At 42.5% G+C, this 23,278-nt stretch overlaps 3 protein-coding genes across 3 annotated transcripts; 2 read left to right on the forward strand and 1 right to left on the reverse strand.

Annotated features, from left to right (window-relative positions):
* Positions 1–2,887: 2,887 nt before the first annotated feature.
* On the reverse strand, positions 2,888–7,774 carry LOC135506741 (plasma protease C1 inhibitor-like). The gene is made up of 10 exons (XM_064926090.1): positions 7,609–7,774; positions 7,209–7,256; positions 6,537–6,825; positions 5,756–6,079; positions 5,328–5,543; positions 4,934–5,077; positions 4,581–4,784; positions 4,171–4,310; positions 3,849–4,071; positions 2,888–3,449 (listed from the first exon to the last, which is right to left on the reverse strand). Exons 2-10 carry the CDS (start codon positions 7,254–7,256, stop codon positions 3,202–3,204), a joined length of 1,836 nt encoding a protein of 611 aa, XP_064782162.1. The 5' UTR covers positions 7,609–7,774; the 3' UTR covers positions 2,888–3,201.
* Positions 7,775–12,067: 4,293 nt separating this feature from the next.
* Positions 12,068–15,352, forward strand: LOC135506743 (transmembrane protein 134-like). The gene is made up of 8 exons (XM_064926092.1): positions 12,068–12,224; positions 12,881–13,144; positions 13,231–13,298; positions 13,435–13,521; positions 13,671–13,747; positions 14,187–14,231; positions 14,348–14,401; positions 14,786–15,352. Exons 2-8 carry the CDS (start codon positions 12,932–12,934, stop codon positions 14,866–14,868), a joined length of 627 nt encoding a protein of 208 aa, XP_064782164.1. The 5' UTR covers positions 12,068–12,224; positions 12,881–12,931; the 3' UTR covers positions 14,869–15,352.
* Positions 15,353–15,779: 427 nt separating this feature from the next.
* Positions 15,780–22,517, forward strand: LOC135506742 (AH receptor-interacting protein-like). Its single transcript, XM_064926091.1, has 7 exons — positions 15,780–15,941; positions 18,649–18,831; positions 19,079–19,267; positions 19,710–19,886; positions 20,130–20,271; positions 20,607–20,839; positions 21,226–22,517. Exons 1-7 carry the CDS (start codon positions 15,843–15,845, stop codon positions 21,229–21,231), a joined length of 1,029 nt encoding a protein of 342 aa, XP_064782163.1. The 5' UTR covers positions 15,780–15,842; the 3' UTR covers positions 21,232–22,517.
* The last annotated feature ends 761 nt before the right edge of the window (positions 22,518–23,278 follow it).

Raw genomic sequence — 23,278 nt, forward strand, 5'->3', positions numbered from 1 at the left:
ACCTCGTCTAAGTCTAGACTTTCACGGTCACCAAGATCATATGTTGATTGACCTTGATTCAAGGTTTTTTATGTATGTAATACTGCATATTTATACAACGGTTGGGTCTAATCCTGAAAGATGATTGGTTAAAACCGCATTCCAGCCGGTGTCTATTCCACAAGTTACTTAGTATGTATGTACTTCCCTCTCATATTCCTCATCATGGGAAGGCAGGGTTGAAGTTAAGTTCTGATGTAACAACGGGAGATGTTTCTTCTCTTGTTCAGGTGATCTGGTGGTTTATTTTCACTCAGATTCTCTCTATCTCTGCCTTTTATTTTGATATGTTGTCGGTCTAGCGAACTTGACTTTGTTCATCATGTGACAACAAAAAAACGTATGCATCTTAACATTTTAATAAAGAAATGCATGTGTAACGATTGACATATACAGTGGGGAGAACAATTATTTGATACACTGCAGATTTTACAGGTTTTCCTACTTACAAAGCATGTAGAGGTCTGTAATTTTTTATCATAGTTACACTTCAACGGTGAGAGACGGAATCTAAAACAAAAATCCAGAAAATCACATTGTATGATTTTTAAATAATTCATTTGCATTTTATTGCATGACATAAGTATTTGATACATCAAAAAAGCAGAACTTAATATTTGGTACAGAAACCTTTGTTTGCAAATACGGAGATCATACATTTCCTGTAGTTCTTGACCAGGTATGCACACACTGCAGCAGGGATTTTTGTCCACTCCTCCATACAGACCTTCTCCAGATCCTTCAGGTTTCGGGGCTGTCGCTGGGCTACTTTCAGCTCCCTCCAAAGATTTTCTATTGGGTTCAGGGCTAGGCCACTCCAGGACCTTGAGATGCTTCTTACGGAGCCACTCCTTAGTTGCCCTGGCTGTGTGTTTCGAGTCATTGTCATGCTGGAAGACCCAGCCACGACCCATCTTCAATGCTCTTACTGAGGGAAGGAGGTTGTTGGCCAAGATCTCGCGATACATGGCCCCATCCATCCTCCCCTCAATACGGTGCAGTCCCCTGTCCCCTTTTTAGAAAAGCATCCCCAAAGAATGATGTTTCCACCTCCATGCTTCACGGTTGGGATGGTGTTCTTGGGGTTGTACTCATCCTTTTTCCTCCAAACACGGCGAGTGGAGTTTAGACCAAAAAGCTCTAATTTTGTATCATCAGACCACATGACCTTCTCCCATTCCTCCTCTGGATCATCCAGATGGCCATTGGCAAACTTCAGACGGGTCTGGACATGCACTGGCTTGAGCAGGGGGACATTGCGTGCGCTGCAAGATTTTAATCCATTGCGGCGCAGCGTGTTACTAATGGTTTTCTTTGAGACTGTGGTCCCAGCTCTCTTCAGGTCATTGAACAGGTCCTGCTGTGTAGATCTGGGCTGATCCCTCACCTTCCTCATGATCATTGATGCCCCACATGGTGTGATCTTGCATGGAGCCCCAGACCGAGGGTGATTGACCGTCATCTTGAACTTCTTCCATTTTCAAATAATTGCGCCAACAGTTGTTGCCTTCTCACCAAGCTGCTTGCCTATTGTCCTATAGCCCATCCCAGCCTTGTGCGGGTCTACAATTTATTCCTGATGTCCTTACACAGCTCTCTGGTCTTGGCCATTGTGGATAGGTTGGAGTCTGTTTGAGTGTGTGGACAGGTGTCTTTTATACAGGTAACAAGTTCAAACAGGTGCAGTTAATACAGGTAGTGTAAGGGTTTTCCTGTGGTGAAGTAGAGGAGGACCAAAACACGGCGTGGTTATATTGATTCATGTTTAATTAAAACAGATAAACATGAACACTACAAAACAACAAACGTGGAAAACCAAAAACAGCCCTATCTGGTGCAAAACACAAAGACAGGAACAATCACCCACAAACACACAGTGAAACCCAGGCTACCTAAATATGGTTCCCAATCAGAGACAATGACTAACACCTGCCTCTGATTGAGAACCATATCAGGCCTAACATAGAAATGGACAAACCAGACACACAACATAGAATGCCCACCCAGCTCACGTCCTGACCAACACTAAAACAAGGAAAACACACACGGACGATGGTCAGAACGTGACAGGTAGTGAGTGGAGAACAGGAGGGATTCTTAAAGAAAAACTAACAGGTCTATGAGAGCCGGAATTGTTTCTGGTTGGTAGGTGATCAAATACTTATGTCGTGCAATAAAATGCTAATTAATTACTTAAAAATCATACAATGTGATTTTCTGTATTTTTGTTTCAGATTCCGTCTCTCACAGTTGAAGTGTACCAATGACAAAAAGTACAGACCTCTACATGCTTTAGGAAAACCTGCAAAATCGGCAGTGTATCAAATACTTGTTCTCCCCACTGTATATGCATATGTAACTAACAATGTAACTAACATTAATCAATGCCAATTTCTTTATGGTTGATATCATTGACATGGTATCATCAATCAAATCTGTTACAGCTATCATCGCTGCTGTGTACTCGTTGGTTTGTAATTTACTGTTTGTAAGAAAGAAATAAGGGATTATTCAGGGTAACTTGCTCAATTTGATGCTTTACTCGGTTCCGCCGTGGCTTTAAAACCTTTATCGTCATAGACATTGTCTTCCTTTAATGACATTCATGGAATGGGGAGACAGGGTGGAGGGGGAGGACTATTGTTACAGCATCCCTGTGTACTCACGGACATCCTGTACTGTCTATCTATATGTGGAACATACGGTGTGATTGCCATTCTGTGGTGACTTTGTGGAACTACTTCTCAAAATAAACTGAACCCATTTGAGTGGCTTACTGTGTACGTTTTTGGACAGAAGAGTGATTTAAATGGCACATTTGTCCCAAAAATAATTTCCATACCACATATGGAGAGATGTCACCTTTTATTCTTTGATAAGTCATGCATTTTGTGACAACCTACAGCGAGGCCTGGCAAGCATTTATATTAAAACACTTTGATAGTCATTCTACAAAGTTACAATGAACATGTCATTATAGAGTCTATATCGATTTATATCACGTGATGAAACGCACTGCTGATTAAACGTACAGTATCGTCAAAAAGCACAATCTCTCAATGAAGTAATACTGCTAATATTATTGCAAATGTCCTTTCCTTTGCAAACATGGCTTTTTCTATATGCATGCTATCTCTCACTCCCTCTCTCTTCCTCCTTCTCTCACGGCTCGGTCACTCGGCCCACGAACAGTGGGGCCTTGGCCTGGTCGCTCCACAGTATCATCAGGAAGGGCCTGAGGGCTGAGAAGGAAGAGAAGGAGCGGGAGAAAGAGAGGGAAGTGGCCGCACCAGCCTCCACACCTTGCTCCGTCAGGGAGAGGAAGGCCCGGTGGCGGGCGTCCGTCAGCAGCAACTCGTTGTCGGGGTAGAGGCCACACAGGTTGGCGCTGTCGAAAAGCTCCGACAAACCTAAGGGAGGAAAGAGGTGGGGGATTAAGAGGAGGGGGACATGGAGAAGGAGAGTGAAGAGGGCCAGAAGGGAAAAGGGGAAGGATAGAGGGAGATCGAAGAAAGGGAGGGAGAGAAGTGAGAGAGACAAATCAAGAAAAACCAGAGTTATATAAATTATTTGAATTTGTTTTGTTGGTTTAGGTTGACTTAGAACGACCTGGGGAAATCCATTCCTGCATCTGGTCGTGCACATGTTTGTAGTAGCCAAGCACAAACACCTAGTTCAACCAATCAAGGGCTTGGTGATGAATAGAATCAGGTGGATACAACAGAAGGCAACAAAACTGTTGCAGTCAGGCAGCAGGTAAGCTAAAAGACAGACAGATAGACACAGACATGACATCCATACAGACAGACCTATTTTCCTTAGCAGGGTGTTCAACTCGGTCCGGACGTCCAGTTTGATTTTGGGCAGAGTGACCTCGGTGGCCTGGGGAGACACCTGATTCATCTGCTCCACCATCTGGCTCACTGCCCTGTCCGTCATCTTCCCCTCCACCAATTGCAGGTCAGAGAGCTTGGCAGTGGGCGGGAGCAGGATGAACAGGCTACTTTCGCCAGAGAGAGGGAACATCGCCACCTATGGGTGACGACAAGGTCAGAACGTTATGTAGATTGTGTGTGTGACTGCCTGTAGTGCATGCATGTAGGTGTGGGTGTGTGTATTCAAAATGGTTACCTGTGCCATCAGTGCTGGGACGTATTGCATAGCCAATTTGTATTTGGCACTGTAGAGGACAGGCACCTTCACAGTATCACCATTCAGTTTCACAAATGGAGACTTCTTGGAGTTTTCATCAAATTTCATCTTCCATTGACCTAAAACAGATATGTTTTCAATCCACAAACTCTATATCCGCTAAGATAGACTTCATCCTATCAGATAGATAGAGCATCGGTGCTTACAAGAGCTTACTTTGATCACACCACACACACACACACACACACACACACACACACACACACACACACACACACACACACACACACACACACACACACACACACACACACACACACACACACACACACACACACACACACACACACACACACACACACACACACACACACACACACAATACTGACCATTGAAATACACAGCATTGAGGAGTACCAGTTCGGTGTGGGCAGGAACAGAGTCAACCAGCTCTTTTATTTTATTATTTGTCTGCTTCGCCACCCAGCTGTTGATCATTTCCACGTTTACCTCACTACTATTGGTCAATTTGACTGGATCCGCACCATAGAACTGCATGGATTGGTTGGTAAAGGACTCACTCAACTTCATGTCTGAGGTGGGAGAGAGAGGGAATGTGGGAGAGTGAGTTAAGGGGTGTCTGCGACTCGTGGTTAAATTGATAATATACGATGAGAATTCGAAGTTATAGCTGGAGAAAAAGTTATAATTATCATGAGTACTAATTGTGCTCTGGTAGTACTGGGGTTGTAATAGATCTGAGAGGCCATCTTCAGTGTGTCCCAAAGTTTCAGCTTCAGTTTCTTCATCTCGGAATGAACGCAGAAGAAGTCGTGAGACAGACAGAGAGCTGTCTCCATGTCTCTCCTTGTCTTGCCACGAGCACCTAATGAGAGAGAGAGAGAGAGAGAGAGAGAGGGGAGATAGAGGGAGAGAGAGAGAGAGAGAGGGGGGGAGAGAGAATGATACAGTATGTATTTTACTTGGCTCCATATGAGTCTATTATTCACACAGTAAGAGTTTATATCAAGAATGTTGCTTTATTAAAAACAACAACTGAGGTCTAGAGTATGAGTGCACTTGGACAACCCCTCCCCATGTTCCCTTTTAAAGAAACCCCACACTCTCTTTCTTACCTAGTAACAGGTGGGTTAACACCCCGCTGATACTGATTGGAGAGAAGAGCAGGTTTTTCACGGTCTGCGATTGGCTGAGATGAGCATAAAGCTTCATGGAGAACTCATTGAGGGATTCTTTTAGCATGGCCTCCCACGACCTGCTGGTCTCGTCCTGACACGATTCCCAGGGGGTCATGAACCCAACGCAGGAGTAAGGAAGAACGGTGGGCACGGCTAAAAGAAATGTCAAACTAATATTCTAATTTCAACAAATCAAGAGCGTAACAGTGTCTTGAGCATTGCAGGTGAGAGTCTAACATTTGGGCATTATGGCTATTCGTAACCAATTGATGTTACATTTGTGAATTACACCAATTTAACAAACATGTGTGTGTGTATATATAGGAAAAGGTTTGAGCACGTAATAGAAGGTCAGCTAAACGTACCTTCCACAATTAGCTCAATTGTATTCAAGTTGCTGCGGTCTCTGCCCTCCTCAGCTGTCTCACAGTAGTACATGCCGGCATCCTCCATTTTGACCCCATAAAGTGTTATTGTCACATCTTTTTCAAAGGGGCCAAAAAGCCATTCTAGTCTGTCACCATCCTCCATTTCTCCAGTCTCTGCGGGATTCAACTGCTTCCGTGTGCAGTTTATCATTACTTTATCATATCTGTACCAATGGACTTGGTCTTTGCTGGATGGTGGGCGTTCACAAGGTAAATTCACAGTGGACCCTTCGTTTACCTTGAGAATGTAGCTGCTGGACACTGGAGGGATAGACACCAAGATGAAAGACAGCACAATAGTGGAGTTGATTTCTGGAGCCAACCTCAAAATGAATGCAATGTTTGCTGACCTGAAACGTTTGCTCAACTGCAACAAAAACGATTGCCCCATATTTCACCAGTTTTTAACAATTGCAATCTTTGAATAGAGTGTAATTCTGGGGCTGTATGTATAAATTGACTAAATGCCTTACTCATTGTGATCTAAACCCTCTGCTCAAGTTGTCGTCCTGTTTCTCTCCTCAATATGGACTCAAAGATTCATTCCTAAGTATACAAATGTAAGTGAACCGGTGATTGAGTTTAACTTGTAACATGATTTTTTTTAAATAAAGTTGGGTGTAGAAACCACAAGCTGAGAGTGTCTATTTCAAGAAAGGCCTACATCACGTCACAGGCAGTTGTGATGAAAATAGGAGGTGGCAGTATGTGTCCTCACCATCAACCTGGACTATGTGCACTTTTTGCCACTCCATATCAATCTGCTTGATCACACATTCATATTCCCCCTCGTTGGCTACACTGACAGGAGAGATTTCCAGAAAGAAGCCATCTGGGGAGAGCTTGAGTTGCTCTGAGGATTCTGGGTAGTCTGGAACCAGGGAGTCATTGTATTTCCAGGTGATCTTAGCCCCAGCAAAGCTTTGTTGTTTTTGGCCAGGGAGACATGGGATGACCAGGGTGGAGCCAGGTACACCATGCAGGACCCCAACGGAGGAAGAGAAAAGCTGGATCGAGAGACAGAGATGGACAACCAAACAAGAAGGTGGAGGTTGTAAGGTACATGAGGTGACATTATCATTTGTCCTAAAAAAACAGAGATTAATATTACAATTCAAAATGGGCCAGTTTTCCCAGAACCAGATTTACACCTCCACTCCTGGGAATGAATTCAAAAAGTGTCTTAGAGTAGAACTGCTGATCTAGCGACAGGTCTGCCCTGTCTATATTATCATAGCATATGCATTATGATGTAAAACAGCATTCCTACTCTTTGTAACCCGGACCCGGGGAGTTAAAAGCATTTTCAACAGAGATTCTCCATTTAGCATGCTTTTCAGACCAAGAGTGTGTTTAATCATTCTCCAGGAAACTGGCTCTTTGTGTTTACCTCAAAGACGAGCAGGAGGGAGACGCACGACAGGACTGAAATCTTCATCTAGGGAAGATGAAGAAAGATAGAGGGGGAGAGAAGAGGTAGGAAGGGATAGCGGGACATAGCGGGCAAAGGGGCAGTGGAAATGGAAAAAATCAATAGAACACAAAAGTAAGCTTCGTTTGGCACATATTCACACATTCTTTCCTAATCCGGTGGGCCATTCAACCATGCCTTATTTCTCAGTGCAACAAGCAAAGTATTAGACAGAGCATTTGCAGTTATAACAACATAGACAAAGAATATCAGAAATATTATTTCTAGAGTAACTAACCATGACATCCTCATAACAGCAGGCTTATCATGATTGAGTCATCGGTAGATCTTTAGAAAGGCATCTAAAAAGTGTACTCACACTGCAGGTCACTTGCAAATATTATAGCATCAGAAATTGGCTAAGGAGGACGATATATATTTTCTCAACTGGGGGGAAACAATGGTTCACGTCCTAATGCGTGGGTTCATCTACTGCTTGTATTCAGCTTGTGTGTGTCCTTCCCTTCCCTGCTCTCTCCAAAACGAATGACTTATCTGTTTATTGTTTGATTAGTGGTCTTGTGTGTTTGCACTTTGTACGGGTTGATTTACCCGAAAATCACATGGTTATTTGGCAAAAGCTCCCGTATACACTGAACAAAAATATAAATGTATGTTTCACGAGCTGAAATAAAAGAAATTGAAATGTTCCATACGCAGAGGCTTATTTCTCTTAAATGTTTTGTAGAAATCCCTGTTAGTGAACATTTCTCCTTTGCCAAGATAATCCATCCACTTGACAGATGTGGCATATCAAGAGGCTGATTAAACAACATGATCTTTACTCAGATGCACCTTGTGCTGGGGATAATAAAAGGACACTCTAAAATGTGCAGTTTTGTCACACAACACAATGCCACAGATGTCAAGTATTGATGTCCACCAGAGCTGTTGCCATAATTTTATTTGCATTTCTCTTCCATAAGCCACCTCCAATATTATTTAAAAGATGTTGGCAGTACATCCAACCGGCCTCAACCGCAGACCACGTACAGTTGACGTCGGAAGTTTACAAACACTTAGATTGGAGTCATCAAAACTCGTTTTTCAACCACTCCACAAATGTCTTGTTAACAAACTAAAGTTTTGGCAAGTCAGTTTGGACATCTAACTGACACAAGTAATTTTTCCAACAATTGTTTACAGACAGATTATGTCAGTTATAATTCACTGCATCACAATTCCAAAGGGTCAGAAGTTTACATACACTCAGTTGACTGTGCCTTTAAACAGCTTGGAAAAGTCCAGAAAATTATGTCATGGCTTTAGAAGCTTCTGATAGGCTAATTGCAGCATTTGAGTCAATTGGAGGTGTTCCTGTGGATGTATTTCTAGGCCTACCTTCAAACTAAGTGCCTCTTTGCTTGACATAATTGGAAAATCAAATGAAATTAGCCAAGACTTCAGACAAAATATTGCAGACCTCCTCAAGTCTGGTTCATCCTTGGGAGCAATTTCCCAACACCTGGAGGTACCACGTTCATCTGTACAAACAATAGTTCGCAAGTATAAACACCATGGGACCACGCAGCCGTCATACCACACTGTAAGGAGAGGCATTCTGTCTCCTAGAGATTAACGTGCTTTTGTGAGAAAAGTCCAATTCAATCCCAGAATAACAGCAAAGGACCTTGGGAAGATTCTGGACGAAACAGGTACAAAGTATCTATATCCACAGTAAAACGAGACCTATATCGACACAACCTGAAAGGCCGCTCAGCAAGGAAGACGCCACTGCTCCAAAATCGACGTAAAAAATGACAGATTATGCAGAAATGTCCTCTGCTCTGATGAAACAAAAATAGAACTGTTTGGCCATAATGACCATTGTTATGTTTGGAGGGCAAAGGCCGAAGAACACCATCCCAACAGTGAAGCACCGGGTTGGCAGCATCATGTTTTGGGGGTGCTTTGCTGCAGGCGGGACTGGTGCACTTCACAAAATAGATGGCATCATGAGGCACGAAAATGATGTGAATATATTGAAGCAACATCTCAAGACATCAGTCAGGAAGTTAAAGCTTGGTCGCAAATGGGTTTTCCAAATGGACAATGACCCCAAGCATACTTCCAAAGTTGTGGCAAAATGTCTTAAGGACAACAAAGCCAAGGTATTGGAGTGGCCATCACAAAGCCCTGACCTCAAATCCTGTAGAACATTTGTGGGCAGAACTGAAAAAGCATGTGCGAGCAAGGAGGCCAACAAACCTGACTCCGTTACACCAGCTCTTTCAGGAGGAATGGGCCAAAATTAATCCAATTTATTGTGGGAAGCTTGTGGAAGGCAATCCAAAATGTTTGACCCAAGTTAAACGATTTAAAGGCAATGCTACCAAATACTAATTGAGTGTATGCAAACTTCTGACCCAATGGGAACGTGACGAAAGAAACAAAAGCTGAAATAAATCATTCTCTCTACTTTTATTTGGACATTTCACATTATTAAAATAAAGTGGTGATCCAAACCGACCTTAAACAGGGATTTCTTTACTTGGATTAAATGTCAGGAATTGTGAAAAACTGAGTTTTAACTTCTTAGTGATCCCTTCGCCCAATGAAATAGCAGCACGCCAAATTCAAAAACAGAAATACTCATAATAATAATTAATGAATCATACAAGTGTTATACAGCGGTTTAAAGATGAACTTCTTGTTAATTAATCCAGCCACAGTCATAAATAAAGATATGTGGTTAGAGCATTGGACTAGTAACCGGAAGGTTGCAAGTTCAAAACACCCGAGCTGACAAGGCACAAATCTGTCGTTCTGCCCCTGAACAGGCAGTTAACCCACTGTTCCTAGGCCGTCATTGAAAATAAGAATTTGTTCTTAACTGACTTGCCTGGTTAAATAAAGGTTAAATAAAAAATATATATATATATATAATTCATGCCTTACCTTTGAAGATCTTCTAATGTTGGCACTCCAATATGTCCATTAAACATCACAAATGGTCCTTTTGTTTGATCAATTCCGTCGTTATATCTCCAAAATGTCAATTTATTTGGCATGTTTGATTCAGAAAATACACCGGTTCCAACTCGCGCAACATGACTAAAAAGTATCTAATATGCCTGTGAACTTGATCCAAACATTTCAAACAACTTTCCTAATCCAACTTTAGGGATTTTTAAATGGAAATAATGAATCAAATTTAAGACGAGATAAACTGTGTTCAATACAGGACGAAAACAAAGCGGAGCGAGCTATCAGGTCGCGCGCCCCAACCACATCAGTACACTAGACTCGACCCTCATTTTGAACTGGGCTACTTCTTCATTACTCAAAAGAAAAACATCAACCGATTTTTAAAGACTGTTGACATCCAGTGGAAGCGATAGGACTCAAAAGAAAAACATCAACCGATTTTTAAAGACTGTTGACATCCAGTGGAAGCGATAGGAACGGCAAGCAAGTGCCTTAGAAATCTAGATCCACATAGAAAACCCATTGAAAAGACAGTGACCTCAAAAAAAAAAAAAATCCTGGATGGTTTGTCCTCGGGGTTTCGCCTGGCAAATAAGTTCTGTTTGACTCACAGACATATTTGTAACAGTTTTAGAAACTTCAGAGTGTTTTCTATCCAAATGTACCAATTATATGCATATCCTAGCTTCTGGGCCTGAGTAGCAGGCAGTTTACTTTGGGCACACTTTTCATCTTGACGTGAAAATAGTGCCCCCTAGCCTCGTATTTGGCTAAGGTGTATGTAAACATCCGACTTCAACTGTATGTGGCGTCATGTGGGTGAGCGGTTTTCTGATGTGAACATTGTGAACAGATTGCCCCATGGTGGTGGTGGGGTTATGGTATGGGCAGACATAAGCTACGGACATTGAATACAACTGCATTTTATCAATGATAACTTTAAGGCACAGAGATACCGTTACGAGATCCTGAGGCCCATTGTCGTTCTTCCGCCGCCATCACCTCATGCTTCAGCATGGTAAGGCACGGCCCCATGTAGCATGGATCTGTACAGAAAGCTGAACATGCCATTTCCTTAAAGCTGAAAATGCCATTTCTAGAGTAACTTACTAGTTCTTCCATGGCCTGCATACTCAACAGACATGTCACCCATTGACCATGTTTGGGATGCTCTAGGACCAACACGTACGACAGTGTATTCCCGCCAACATCCAGCAACTTCGCACAGACATTGTAGAGGAGTGGGACAACATTCCACAGGCCACAATCAACAGCCTGATCAACTCTATGCAAAGGAGATGCCTGAGGCAAGTGGTTGTCACACCAAATACTGATCCACGCCCCTACCTTTTTTGAAGGTATCTATGACCGTCAGATTCATATCTGTATTCCCAGTCATGTGAAATCCATAGATTAAGTCAAAATGAATTTATTTCAATTTACTGATTTCTTTATGTGAACTGTAACTCTGTAAAATTAGTGAAATTGTTTCATGTTGCATTTATTTTTTTTGTTCAGTATATATTTCCAGTATTATTACTGTTTATGATTTAAAGTTTATCTTCATATTTTTTTGTATAGTTATGTATATTCATCTTGACTAGCATTGATAAAGTTTTTTATTATTTTTATTTTTACAAATATGCATCAATCTAATATTTCCGTGTGCAGCTTGTTGTTATGCTATAAACATAACATGAACGAATGAAAATACACATGCATGTGTTATTTTGTGGATAATACCTTTTTACCCCAAGTACATGATATATCGACATTGCAAGTCAGTGATTGATTAGTAGAGTCTTTTCATTTGGCCGTATTAGAATCCCAATACTTTTCACTCAGTCATGTTCAATCCGGAACCGGATGCAAATACGAAGCCTAACGTTTTGGGAAGTTTTTGCTGTCCGTATGCTGTGATTGTATGACATATTGCAAACAAAAGTTTACAGTAAATAATGTAATTATTTGAAAACGGAAAGTCAAAGTTAAATCGCCTGAAAAAGAGTAAGTTTTTGCTAGCCGTTAGCGGAGCAGTGCAACCAAACAATGTAGACAAAGAAACAGTGCTAAAGTAGCTATTAAAAGTAGCTTTTAAATGTTTCCAATAATTTATATCAGATCTTCAGATAATGTACATTAACGACAAACGCATTTGTGATTATTAGTTAGCAACGTTTTTTGTTTATGTTATTTCTACCACTTATAACGTTTTTCAAACGGATAACGTTACTAGTAACGTATGCCGCTTAATGTCCTTATCTACGAAAAACGTGTTTGCAAATCGCAGGGTTGGAGGGTACAGTGAATGGAGTTGTAAACAATTTGGTTTATCAAAGATTTACGCAAGATCTGTTTAATTCAGATGAAAGTTACAAATACGAATGGAAAAAAAAAAATAATAATAATAAATATCGCAGAATTTTCTATGTTGAAAACGACATGCAGCCTTAACTTCAATGTGGCTAATCATTAATCCAAAGTCTGTATGATGTCTATTTCACACATGTCGAACAGGTAACACAAGACGAATCCACTTAACCCATAACTTTAGTTTAGCCTAGATCAGAGCCCTATGTTGACGTCCACATATATATGGCCCTTGGGTAGAAAATCTGCTTTTGTACATTGATTGTTTGCTGAATTTCCCCCTCAACCCACAGTGTATATCAACCAAAGCAGCAGCAAGGTGTGAGTACTGGCAACCGCCAGCTATGGCAACGCAGTTCAGTATCGATGACGCGTTTGTGCTGGAGGGAGAGGACGAAGGGGTGTCCGATGGAGAGAAAGAAGGATGGAAGGGCCGAGAGAAAGACAGAGAGGGGGGAGAGATGACGTTCGGTACCCTGTCCTTTGCCAAACCCCAGACTCACCCGGCCTCTGCTGTGGTTGGCTCTCCCGACCACAGCAGCAGTCTGAAGTACCAGGTGATGCCCCATCATACACACACAAAGTGATACCAGGGTGTAATGTGTGGTGGTGACCTAACATTTTACTCTCTCTGCTCGCACAGAATCTGGAAAATGAAGAAGTCTTAGGCAGCAATGGCAATTCCTCTTTCAATAACTTATTCAAAATCAGGTGTGTCTTCATTGGCGTGTTGTGATTGCCTCTGGTATTACCTAGATGAGAATGGCATACTCAAATGTAAATGTGTGTTCCTTGTTTTCTATGTTATCAATAAAGATGTATAACATTCCATTTTTTCCCCCCTCAGTGATCCTGCTACTCTGTCTTACTGCAGCTCCCAGTGGTCGTTCAGCACCTTGAGTTCTGTCACCCAGCTCTCTGCACAGTGCTGCGGGTATATAACTACGCACACAAACAGTAATTCACAAGAAGGCATTTACACTGAACCATGCCCACAATAATGCATAAGATCAAGGATGTACTCACACACCAACACTCTCAATCACCCACAACGACTGACAAAAACCCTGACGTTTTCCTCAGATGGACGTCTCATCCTCTGGTGAAGAAGAACAGAAGAGTGGTCCTCGCTTCATTCCTTCTCCTCGTCACTGGACTCGGTAAGTCACACCACCTCTGCTGAAAGAAATGACACCTCCCATGATTCTCCTGCAACAGTGCTTTTCACCAATCCATTCCTGGGGGAACGCGCAAGTTGTGCACACTTTTGTATCAGCCCAGCACTAACACACTTGATTCAACTAACCAAAGGTTTGCTGATACATTGAATTGTGTGTGTTATTATTAGGCTACAATTTTTTTTGGCGCGGAGCCCAGGAATGGTTTGGGGAACGCTGCAGTCGAACATTTAGTTTGTGTACGGCGCTTTATATTTTATAGATATGTCTTGTTTTTTTTACCACCGATTGTCAGCCATTGTAATGTATTCATGGCCCCATATTTTTCCTCAGATTAATTCCTCATTGTCTTCTCATATCTGTTGTTAGTTATCATGAGATATTGCCTTTTCATTCAATTTCCATGTTTTCTTTCTCTCAGCTCTCATTTTCACTGGTGTCGTAATACAATTGAATCCGGATGCAGGTAAGAGACTCAAGTTAATGTGGGGTGTGTTGTCACAAATCAGTGAAGATGTCTGTTCTTGGTTGGTTGTCTTTTACTGTGGGCTTTGACAACTTGATCTTTGACCTTTTCCACAGGGGTCTCAAGTGCCATTTTCTTCGTCCCTGGATTTCTTCTTTTCATTCCTGGGGGTAATATAGCTACTTTACCTTGACTTGGTTGTGTTGTCCAATGTATTTTATGTTTCACACGTCTTTCATGCTTTTCTCCTGTCTTTTTAATCATAATGTCTGGACAGTGCATTTGGGAGGAATGTTAACTTAAACATGCCTGTAATGGTCTGTAGGAGTCCCCACTGTCACATACTTGTTACTGTATGTTGATACAAGTAATCTGCAGATTAAATAACGTACAGGCAACATGTGCATTACTATTTTCATTTGACCTTTATTTAACTAGGCAAGTCAGTTAAGAACACATTATTATTTTACAATGACGGCCTACTATACCTTCATATATTTACTACAGAAATGATTAAAACAGTGTGGTTATTGTTTTCTCTCCTTCTCCCTCAGTGTACCATGTGATTTACATCAGCTGTGCGGTTCGGGGAAGAAGAGGCTTCAAGTTCTTCTACTTGCCCTATTTTGAAAAATGACCTATTGCACTACACCTTTTTTTTGGTCTAATTTCCAGAATTACATTTACATTTAAGTCATTTAGCAGACGCTCTTATCCAGAGCGACTTACAAATTGGTGAATTCACCTTCTGACATCCAGTGGAACAGCCACTTTACAATAGTGCATCTAAATCATTAAGGGGGGGTGAGAAGGATTACTTATCCTATCCTAGGTATTCCTTGAAGAGGTGGGGTTTCAGGTGTCTCCGGAAGGTGGAATCATACTTTTTTCAATTATGTAACAGAAAGAAATTGTTCAATAGATGTTTTTTCTTATTTTGTAAATCCTTTTGACCCTGTCTTTATACTGACCACTACTACGGACTCAACCACTTTGTGCCTCAATAAGCTTCCTGCACATTCTGTATGGAAGAGAAGGGAGTCTGATTTGCCCTGTTTGTCATGTCTCATGAGTAAATAATGACTGTGAAACTACAATAAACGTTGTTTTTTTGTATATTACTTTTAGAAGGTCTCCATGAGTCAGTGTTTGTTAGTAGCGCTGGTGTTGCAGTAATGCAATGCGAACAGTATGGGCATTTTAGGATGGCTGTTATGCTCTTGGTGCCAAACTTATCGATCAAGTATTAGGTCTTTTTCTGATATAGTTGGTGGGGCCGCATATCCCAGATTTTAATTAATGGGATGAGTATTTGCGCTTGTGTGTAGCTCATCAAATCTGAGTGCAAGAGTATCCAATAATCAGATTTTTGGCTACAATAAGCTTTTGAAAAGCATTATGTTGGTATGTAGGAAAAATGTAACAACATCAATGTTGGAGAAGAGTGGTGAAAAATAATCAATGGACAATCACATTCAACTGGTAGAAAGTAATCTCACAAAACTGCTTGAAGTCCCAAGCCGTCAGCAGTGACGTCAATTTATGTGTTGGTTTCTCTCGAGCTCCCGAAGATAGGCAATCGGCTTCTTTTTGACACTCGGGGAAACAAGGATGGAGGAACTGGCTACTAAGCTACTCGCAGAAGGCATTCAGAAGAAAGTGATCAGTCCTGGCAAAGGAGATCTGTCAACGTTTCCTGATGGGACCAAGGTGAGTTATAAAATACTGCATTTAATCCACGTTCAAAGAGTAGCTTTGTATGCGTATGGCTGGCTAAATTGGTTAGCATTATTAGCTAGCTGCTAACGTTAGCATGGAGCGTAATTATCGAGGTTTTACATGTTCAGAGGTGACGCATACATTACCTTATTTTAGTTTATTCTAGTAGACAGAGTTATAGTTTGTTATTTACAGAAATTATCAGCTAACAAGTAATTGTTGGAGCAAAAACGATAATTGTCTTGGTGAAACTGTAAGAGGGCGGGGCTTTTACAGGATGGACACATTTTCATTGATGTTCGTCTCTTATTGGTCGGTAAACATTTGTTATACGTTTTAATTGGATATTCGGCATGATCGACAGTATTGTTGGATAATCAGCGTGAATTTCTGCCTCTTTTCCTGTTGATAAAATCGCGAATTTCTTTTTATGTGGAGTTTTTTAATCTGTGAAAGACATGCATTATAAACCTTTCACCAGCTCACTCTTATCAGCATTTATTGTCCAACGTTTATATATAATAATGTTCGGCCTGCTGGGAAGTGATTATGTAGAGACTACACATTTTACTGTTACAAAACAGAAAAAACCCTGTTTCATCAATACAATGTATGTCATGTACACTGAACAAAAAATGTCATGTTCATATAAGGAAATCCAGTCAATTGAAATACATGAATTTGGCCCGAATCTATGGATTTCACATGACTGGGAATATAGATATGCGTATGTTGGGCACTGATAACATTACTTTTTTATTTAGAAAAACCATTTAGTATTTGGTGTGACCACCATTTGCCTCATGCAGCACGACACATCTCCTTTGCATATAGGCTGTTGATTGTGGCCTGTGGAATGTTGACCCACTCTTCAATGGCTGTGCAAAGTTGCTGGATATTGGTGGGAACTGGGAAAACGCTGTCATACACATCAATCCAGAGCATCTAAAACATGCTCAATGAGTGAAATGTCTGGTGAGTATGCAGGCCATGGAATAACTGGGACATCGTGGACTACGGGAAAAGGCAGGCCGAACAGGCCCCCATTAACATCGACTGGGCTGTAGTGGAGCGTGTCACGAGTTTCAAATTCCTTCGTGTCCACATCACCAACAAACTATCATAGTCCAAACACACCAGGACAGTCGTGAAGAGGGCACAACAACACCTTTTCCTCAGGAGACTGAAAAGATTTGGCATGGGTCCCCAGATCCTCAATTTCTACAGCTGCACCGTCGAGAGCATCCTGACCGGTTGCATCACCGCCTGGTTTTGCAACTGCTCGGCATCTGACTAAGGCACTACAGAGGGTAGTGCGTATGGCCCAGTACATCACTGGAGCCACGCTTCCTACCATCCAGGACCTATATACTAGGCGTGTCAGAGAAAAAAAATAAAAAATTGTCAGACTCCGGTCACCCAAGTCATACACTGTTCTCTCCACTACCGCATGGCAAGCGTCTAGGACTAAGAGGCTCCTTAACAGCTTCTACCCCCAAGCCATAAGACTGCTGAACAATTAATAAAATGGCCACCCGGACTATTTGCATCTGTTGTATTCGGCGCATGTGACAAATAAAGTTTGATTTGATTTTCAACTTCCAGGAATTGTGTACAGATCCTTGGCACATGGGCCTGTACATTATCATGCATGAGGTGATGGCGGTGGATGAATGGCACGACAATGGGCATCAGGATCTTGTCACTGTATCTCTGTGTATTCAAATTGCCATCAATAAAATGCAATTGTATTCAATGTCTGTAGCTTATGCCTGCCTCATACCATAACCCCACCACCACTATGGGCCTCTGTGTTCACATCGGTGACATCAGCAATCCGCTCGCCCACACAACGGCATACACGCTGTCTGCCATCTGCACGCTACAGTTGAAACTGGGATTCAGCCGCGAAGAGCTCGCTTCTCTCCTGTCCAGTGGACATCGAAGGTGAGCATTTGCCCACTGAAGTCGGTTACGAAGCCGAACTGCAGTACGGTCAAGACCTTGGTGAGGACCACAGGCATGGATGTCCACTTCTCTGAGACGGTTTCTGACATTTGTGCAGAAATTCATCGGTTGTGCAAACCCACAGTTTCATCAGCTGTCCGGATGGCTGGTCTCGGACGATCCCGCAGGTGAAGAAGCCAGATGTGGAGGTCCTTGGCTGGCGTGGTTACACGTGGTCTGCAGTTGAGGCCGGTTGGACATACTGCCAAATTCTCTAAAACAACGTTGGAGGCGGCTTACGGCAGAGAAATTAACATTCAACTCTTTGGCAACAGCTGCGGAGGATATTCCTGCAGTCAGCATGCCAATTTCATGCTCACTCAGAGCTTGACATCTTTGGCATTGTGTTGTGTGACAAAACTGCACATTTTAGCGTCCTTGTATTGTCCCCAGCACAAGGTGCACCTGTATAATGATCATGCTGTTTAATCAGCTTCTTGATATGCCACACCTCAGGGGGATGGATTATCTTGACAAAGGAGAAATGCTCACTAACAGGGATGTAAACACATTTGTACTTAACTTTTTAGAGAAAAACACTTTTTGTGCATATGGACAATTTCTGGGATCTTTTATTTCAGCTCATGAAACATGGGACACTTTACATGTTGCATTTTTGTTCAGTGTATTACATGATTTATCCACTTGTGTAATACCTGTTCTCCATTCTATCCCCTCAATTTTCCAACAGGTGATATTTCACTACCGCTCCAGCTTGTGTGATGGCACAGTGTTGGATGACTCCAGGACCATGGGGGGCCGGAGCAAGCCCATGGAACTCATCTTGGGGAAAAAGTTCAAGCTGGCCGTGTGGGAGCGAGTCATTGCCACCATGAGGGAGGGAGAGGTGGCAGATTTCACATGTGACGTCAAGGTGGGTCGCCCAACTTAATATGGTTGACTTGGATGGATTAGAGACCGTTACATCTGTACACACACACACATACAATGTGTGGCAAAAACATAGACCGTTATGGAATTTGACAGGGTTCGTCTATGTTTTGTTAATTGTTTCCCTTCAGAGAACTGCCTTAATTGTACTTTCATAACCACCAGTCCCTCAATTTGTTCCAGTGAATGTAATGTAACCATCCTCGTTCCTTCTCTTTCTCTCCCCGCAGCACACAGCCCTATACCCACTGGTGTCCCAGTCCCTGAGGAACATCAGTGCAGGGAAGGACCCCCTGGAGGGCCAGAGACACTGCTGTGGCATTGCTCAGATCCACTCACACCACTCCCTGGGCCACTGTGACCTCGACAAGCTCCAGGCCAACCCTCAACCCCTGGTCTTCACCCTGGAGCTCATGGAGGTGAGGGGGGGGGCTTATTTCTTCTCCATGTGCTGAGTCTGGTTCCTCTCAAGGTTTCTATATTTCCATCCAGGGAATTTTCCTTGCCATGGTGCTACTGCGTATTACTTAGAGCAAAGCATCTTCCTTGCTTGGGGCATTAAGTAAATGGACATCTGTCTCACCTAGATGGTTAAATGAACTCTGACATTCGACCACGACATTGAGGAGGATGGCACCCTTCCTTTCAACGTTTATGTCCTCGAGAGTTTTCCTTTGCTACTGCTTGCTCTTTGGGGCTCAAAGCCTGGTGTAAAAGCATTTTGTGACAACAGTTTTTGTTAAAAGCACTACATCAAAATGTTTTCTAACCCTTTTATCACCCAAGTAGCACTCATGCCTCTGTCAGTTCACTGCATAAATACATGTTGATGGAATAATACGACTGACGCCTCTCTCCCAGGTTTTGACGCCCGGCTCGTTCAGACTGGACATCTGGGCGATGACGGACGACGAGAAGCTGGAGGTGGTGCCTCAGATCCACGTGGAGGGTAACGCCCTGTACAAGAAGGGCGACGTAAAGGAGGCGGCTGAGAAGTACCACAACGCCATCGCCTGTCTGAAGAACCTGCAGATGAAGGTAAACCTTTCTGACTTCAAACCTGGTCCCCATGCTTTTTGGGGGTATTTTTATTTAATAGGGTAACATTTAGAGCACTTCAGACAAATGCTTTTCCTTTAGTTGAGATAACGAGCCATTCTCATTTGACATGACAAGCAGATCTATGCATTCCCTGTCTATAGAACATTCCCTGTCTTAACCCCACTAAATAAGTGGCTAGCCTTCTAACTCCTCCCAATCCTTGGCCCCTCCTCCAATCAGGAGCGTCCAGGCGATGAGGGGTGGATCAAGCTGGACCTCATGATCACGCCCCTGATGCTGAACTACTGCCAGTGTCAGCTGATCCAGGGTCAGTACTACGAGGTGCTGGATCACTGCTCCTCCATCCTCTCCAAATACGAGGGTGAGTCACAAACTTATGAATACATTCAGGTGTAGCCCTGCCCTAGGATCAAGTGAATATGCTGAATTCACATAACAATAAGCTATGCTCTGAAAGTGAATGTGTAATTTGTTGCCGCACTGTCATTACTTAAGGCAATCCCTTTAAAAATAAACATTTGTTACTTTTGCTGTTCTGTTTTATCGGTCTACAGCAGGCTTGTTGCTAGTGAATGACAAGTCCTTTTGATCTGTTATTGCTTACTACCAGCTGCTCAACTTAAATGTGTGTAAACTTAACATTTGAACACACCAGTCTCTTTCCCATTGACACACTCTTGCCTCCCACCCCCACAGACAACGTGAAGGCCTACTTCAAGCGGGCCAAGGCCCACGCGGCGGTGTGGAACGAGACAGAGGCGCGGGCTGACTTTGCCAAGGTGGTGGAACTGGACCCGTCGCTGGGGCCCTCGGTGGCTAAGGAGCTGAGGGCCATGGAGGAGAGGATCCGCTCCAAGGAGAAGGAGGAGAAGGGTCGCTACAAGAGTCTGTTCAGCTACGACAGCAACGCCCCGGCCACCGCTACCACGGTGAGTAGCCGAGTACCTTCTAGAAGTTTCTCTCAGAATCTGGGCCCATATTAAAACAGCATTTTAGAGTAGGAGTGTAGGATCAGGCCCTCCCCCCGTCCATATCATCTATATTGATTATAATCTAAAAGGCCAAACTAATCTATATCAGCAGTCACACATGAACGCTATTTGAGTGCTTTTCCCAGATCTAGAATCAGATTACCCGGTGTGAGGAAAATATCTACCCTTTCTTTTACTAGTGAAATTAACAATCCATCTGTCTTTACACTAATTGATGTATTTTTTTAAATTGGCACTATTTCATCCCTTATTAGTGTTGAATTACTAATTATGTAATGTTGTACTTTTTGAATTTTCTAAAACTGTGTTATGCCCTCTTTTAGGGTTGAATTAAGAAGATGTTTATTTTTGTTATAAAGAAGAGAGGAGGAGCATTTGTGGACAAATTGTTGACACGTTTAGTTTTATCCACACATCAAAGCCATATTCAGTTTCCCCATGAAACATCACTTTCGGGATGCCCTCACAAAACCCACACGCCACTCGCATGGCACATATTCTCCATCTAGACTCACTTATCATTTGTAGAATGACATTACACACCCACACAAATGTACCCTCCACACCAACAGACTTTCAATGTTCAGCTTTCCCCCTACTGCAAACAGCCATTTACATCACACACGCTGCGAAAGCACAGGAATACGCAGGAGATCCTCCACTTCTGGCAGTATGACTGGAACATCAACTTCGGAGACAATCATAAGATATATGATATGTATGGACACTAGAGCAGTCTCCACCATATCCCTCTTGTTCACCCCTTTCTCATTTACCCCTATTAATGTTCTATATATGACTATCCAAGTTATTTACTCTTCACTTGTATCTATTATTATGTTATTATTACTGTATTACATTTCATTTGCTAATCTGTGTCTTTGGAGTCCTGTATATTTTAAGCTAGGACATTTTGTTAAGGGACTGTATTGCCCTCAACTCAACCAATCACCCCAACGCCACTTGCCTTTTGGTCAGTCGAACAGAGCTAATGATTTGCCAAGTCATTGGCATCAGTGAGTGTAGTTGGGATAGTGGCCATCATTTTGGCCCCTAGCTCATTCCTGTGTTCAACGAACTGAAACAACTGGATAGGGGAAGGCAATATAGATAGGGGAAGGCAATATAGATAGGGGAAGGTGGAGGCTTGATTTTAGACTACTCCTTCCAGGCCTCCAATAGTCACTGAAGGGTTAGAGATGGTAATGAAACCGGGACGATGTCTCACTGGCAAGCATCAACTAGAAGGTCGAGAGCCTCTTCTGTCGGGCCCATTTTCATAGGCTTGCACATCAAACGAATGACACAGCTCGTCATACCAGCATTTAACTAATTTGTCCCTTGTATTTGTGAAAAATTGTATCTAAGGGTCACCATGACTTGAGTCAAGTGTCAGTTGTATGAAATGGGTGTTCTTATTTAGCCTGGTTGAAGCAGAGTAAATGCTACACTCAACATTGTTTTCATTGGTGAGCAGTGTTCAATCTGATTTAACCAGGCTAGTTATCATGCCTTCTATATAGTGTCTACGCCGGGACAGCCAGGAGTGCTTTTTGCAGCCGTCTTTTGCTGTTATGTTATGACTGAGAAGCCAAATAAAGAGGTGCAACTCTTACTAGTGTGTTTGTAGTGGTACCCACCCGTGACCCCACGCTCACCCCCTTCATCAAGATCTCCACACACACACACACAGTCCCTATAGAAAGTCTACATCCCCTTTTAAAATGTTCACCTTTTGTTGCTTTATAGCCTGTAATTAAAATGCTTTTTTTTATCCACTGATCTTCACATCCTACCCCACAACTTCCAAGTGAAAAATGTTGTTTTTTTTTAATCAAAAGAAATTGTGAACTGATAGCTTGGTTGGACAAGTGTCCACCTCCCTTGTATTAGCGATCCTAAATCACCATCAAAATCACACACCAAGTTAATTGGCCTCTACCTGTGTTAAATTGTAGTGATTCACATAATTTCAGGATAAATTTAGCCGTTCCTGTAGGCTCCCTACTGGGTGGTGAATTGCAAAGCAAACACTCAACCGTGAGCTTTCAAATGAACTCCGGGACAGAACAGAGGATGGGCATAAAAAGATTTCAAAGGCCTTGAATATGGCAGTGGTTAGAGCGTTGGACTAGTAACCGAAAGGTTGCAAGATCGAATCCCCGAGCTGACAAGGTACAAATCTGTTGCTCTGCCCCTGAACAAGGCAGTTAACCCTCTCGGCCGTCATTCAAAATAAGAATTTGTTCTTAACTGACTTGCCTAGTTAAATAAAGGTTAAAAAAAAAGAGACTGATCAGCGGGGCTACCTAGAGTCCGATGGAAACTTTGAAAGAGCAACAGGCTTATGGCCAAGACTGGTCAGTGTGCATGTGA

Source organism: Oncorhynchus masou, chromosome 20 (assembly GCF_036934945.1).
Source record: "Oncorhynchus masou masou isolate Uvic2021 chromosome 20, UVic_Omas_1.1, whole genome shotgun sequence".
Classification (NCBI taxonomy): Eukaryota; Metazoa; Chordata; class Actinopteri; order Salmoniformes; family Salmonidae; genus Oncorhynchus; species Oncorhynchus masou.